Source organism: Cyprinodon variegatus, unplaced genomic scaffold, assembly GCF_000732505.1.
Source record: "Cyprinodon variegatus isolate N-32 unplaced genomic scaffold, C_variegatus-1.0 Scaffold619, whole genome shotgun sequence".
Lineage (NCBI taxonomy): Eukaryota > Metazoa > Chordata > Actinopteri > Cyprinodontiformes > Cyprinodontidae > Cyprinodon > Cyprinodon variegatus.
The window spans coordinates 23,643-25,791 of record NW_015151072.1 but is presented as its reverse complement, the minus strand read 5'-3'; the positions used below and the strand labels follow the sequence as shown (position 1 = coordinate 25,791).

General features: G+C 36.2%; 1 protein-coding gene across 1 annotated transcript in view; it reads left to right on the top strand.

The window, feature by feature from the left end:
* Positions 1-2,149, top strand: part of LOC107096377 (uridine-cytidine kinase-like 1) — a 35,064-nt gene that overhangs the window by 9,593 nt on the left and 23,322 nt on the right. The window contains exon 3 of the mRNA XM_015392996.1: positions 736-842. Within this exon, the coding sequence (XP_015248482.1) occupies positions 736-842 (107 nt within the window). The remainder of the gene's footprint in view (positions 1-735; positions 843-2,149) is intronic.

Below are 2,149 nucleotides of genomic sequence, written 5' to 3'. Positions count from 1 at the left end.
GTGTCTTTCTTTGGTTTCCTTAAACTCTGGAAGTTAAAAGGTTATTTGTCTCTTTGATGCCGTGTACCCACAACCAGTTTTTCACACCCTGTTCATAGTATTTTACTAAAGTAAAAAAACATTTTTATTATCTCTTCTGCACCCATGTCTTCATTCTTTTCTGCCTCTTTGCTAATTGAGCCCAATCCTATTTCTTAAAGTTATTTTTTTTTGTTAAATTTGCCTTTCAGTTGATCAAACATTGTTTTAGACATGTTCGTCTCTCTGTACTTGGCTAAGCATAACCTTGCGCTTCAAGCTGAATTGTCACGAGATCTGAGTTTTCAGTCTCACAAGAAATCCATGATAACGTAGAAACAGGCTCAGTTCTAAACGTATCAATCTGGCTAATGTCAGGTTAGGCTAAGCAGGATAGAAGATCACAAGTATATGGACACTCAATTTAGAAAGTGCTGAACCTCAGAAAATCATAGTATTATAGCAGCTTGTCATATTTTGGCTCTTTTACCACTTTATTGGATGCATTTTGTGTTTTGTAGCAGAAAGTATTTAAAGTACACAGTGAAGGAGCAAAGCTCCAAAACTCAGCATTTGAAATCTTACCCTAAAGAAGTGGTTCTTAAAGTCTTTTTATTTATGTAGACCTTAAACTAGTTTAGCATTTTTCTAATAGCAGTGGGAATGTACATTTGTCTTCATTAATTAAAGTTGTTTTTCCCTTTAATGCTTCTGCAGGCCTGTGTGGAGGAAGCGCCTCTGGAAAAACCACAGTGGCCAATAAGATCATTGAAGCACTAGATGTTCCCTGGGTGGTTCTGCTTTCAATGGACTCCTTTTACAAGGTAATTAAACTCTGTAATTAAATCATTTGATTCAAAGCCTTTTAGCAATAAATTTGCAGATTCATTCAAAGCAATAAAAGGCATTCAATAACTCAATAAATGGTTCATTAGTGTTTGATCTGAAAACAAAATGCTGTCATGAATCATCTTCCACTGAATTGATCAACCCACCAGACCCTCCCATTAGATGATTTCAGCATGATGGAATAAAGGCGTTGCCTTTTTTTTCCTTTTATTACTTGCTTCAAACACTAAATTGAAAATATTAATCCCTTTAATATGCGACTAAAAGCGACAAATAGCGATGGACTGATACAGATTTCCTTAAGGCCAATGCAGGTCTGTCGGCAGGCATTATTTTTTCTTCCCCCATTTATATAATAAAAATTGAGCACAATGTTAAAACTTCTGAATTTTACCAAAAAGAAACATTAACAATGTAAAGCAAACTGAGAGATCTACAATGCATTCGCTTCATGTGATCTTAATGTAGGCGGCTAAGTGCACTATGAAATCGGGGAACACATGCACGTATCGGCCAGTGCTGGTAAAAGGGGAAAAAAATCTTTTCAGGACAATCGGCTGCTTGTGTCAGAGATGACGCTTAGAACAGCGCTTGCTGCTGTTGTGAGACTGTAAGATTAGCTTTGCTGGTTTTACAAGAAGTCGGTAAACTTTTGAAAAACGCAGAGAAAAGTCACTAAATTTGTCTCTTGTTCAAAAAAACCTTTTCTAAAAGGGTTTGTAAAGTCTCCAAATAGACAGGGTTTCCGCAGGTCATTAAAAATCATTAAATTGTAAAAATGTTTTAAATAAAGACCTTAATTGGCATTAAAATTCAATAAATGTGATTATTGGAAATGCTTTATCTATAGCAGAAAAAAACACTTTCATAAAAACCATTTTGTCAGATATATAGCGACATATTTGCACGGAACTGCTTCCAGTTTGTCGTAAAGCCACAAGTTAGGAAAAGAAGCTCGAGGCGTGAAAAATGTAGAGAATGGGAAAATGTAAATTTCAACAAAAGTGGCTGGCTGCAACCTGTCGACACTAAAGATGACAAAGTATTTTCATCTTATATAAAAATGTATGTAATATATTTTATTTATATATATATATATAAATTCTCCACAACAACTGATTTTTTTTCCCTGCTACACCCGGCAACGCTGCTTCGCTTCTTCTTCTTGTTTACTACTGGTGGTTGGCTTTGGTCGCAGTACCGCCACCTTCTGCTCTGGAGTGTACTCGCTTCGCCTATGAGAAAAAGGAGCAGCGCATGAACCGAACGCAACACACGCGAA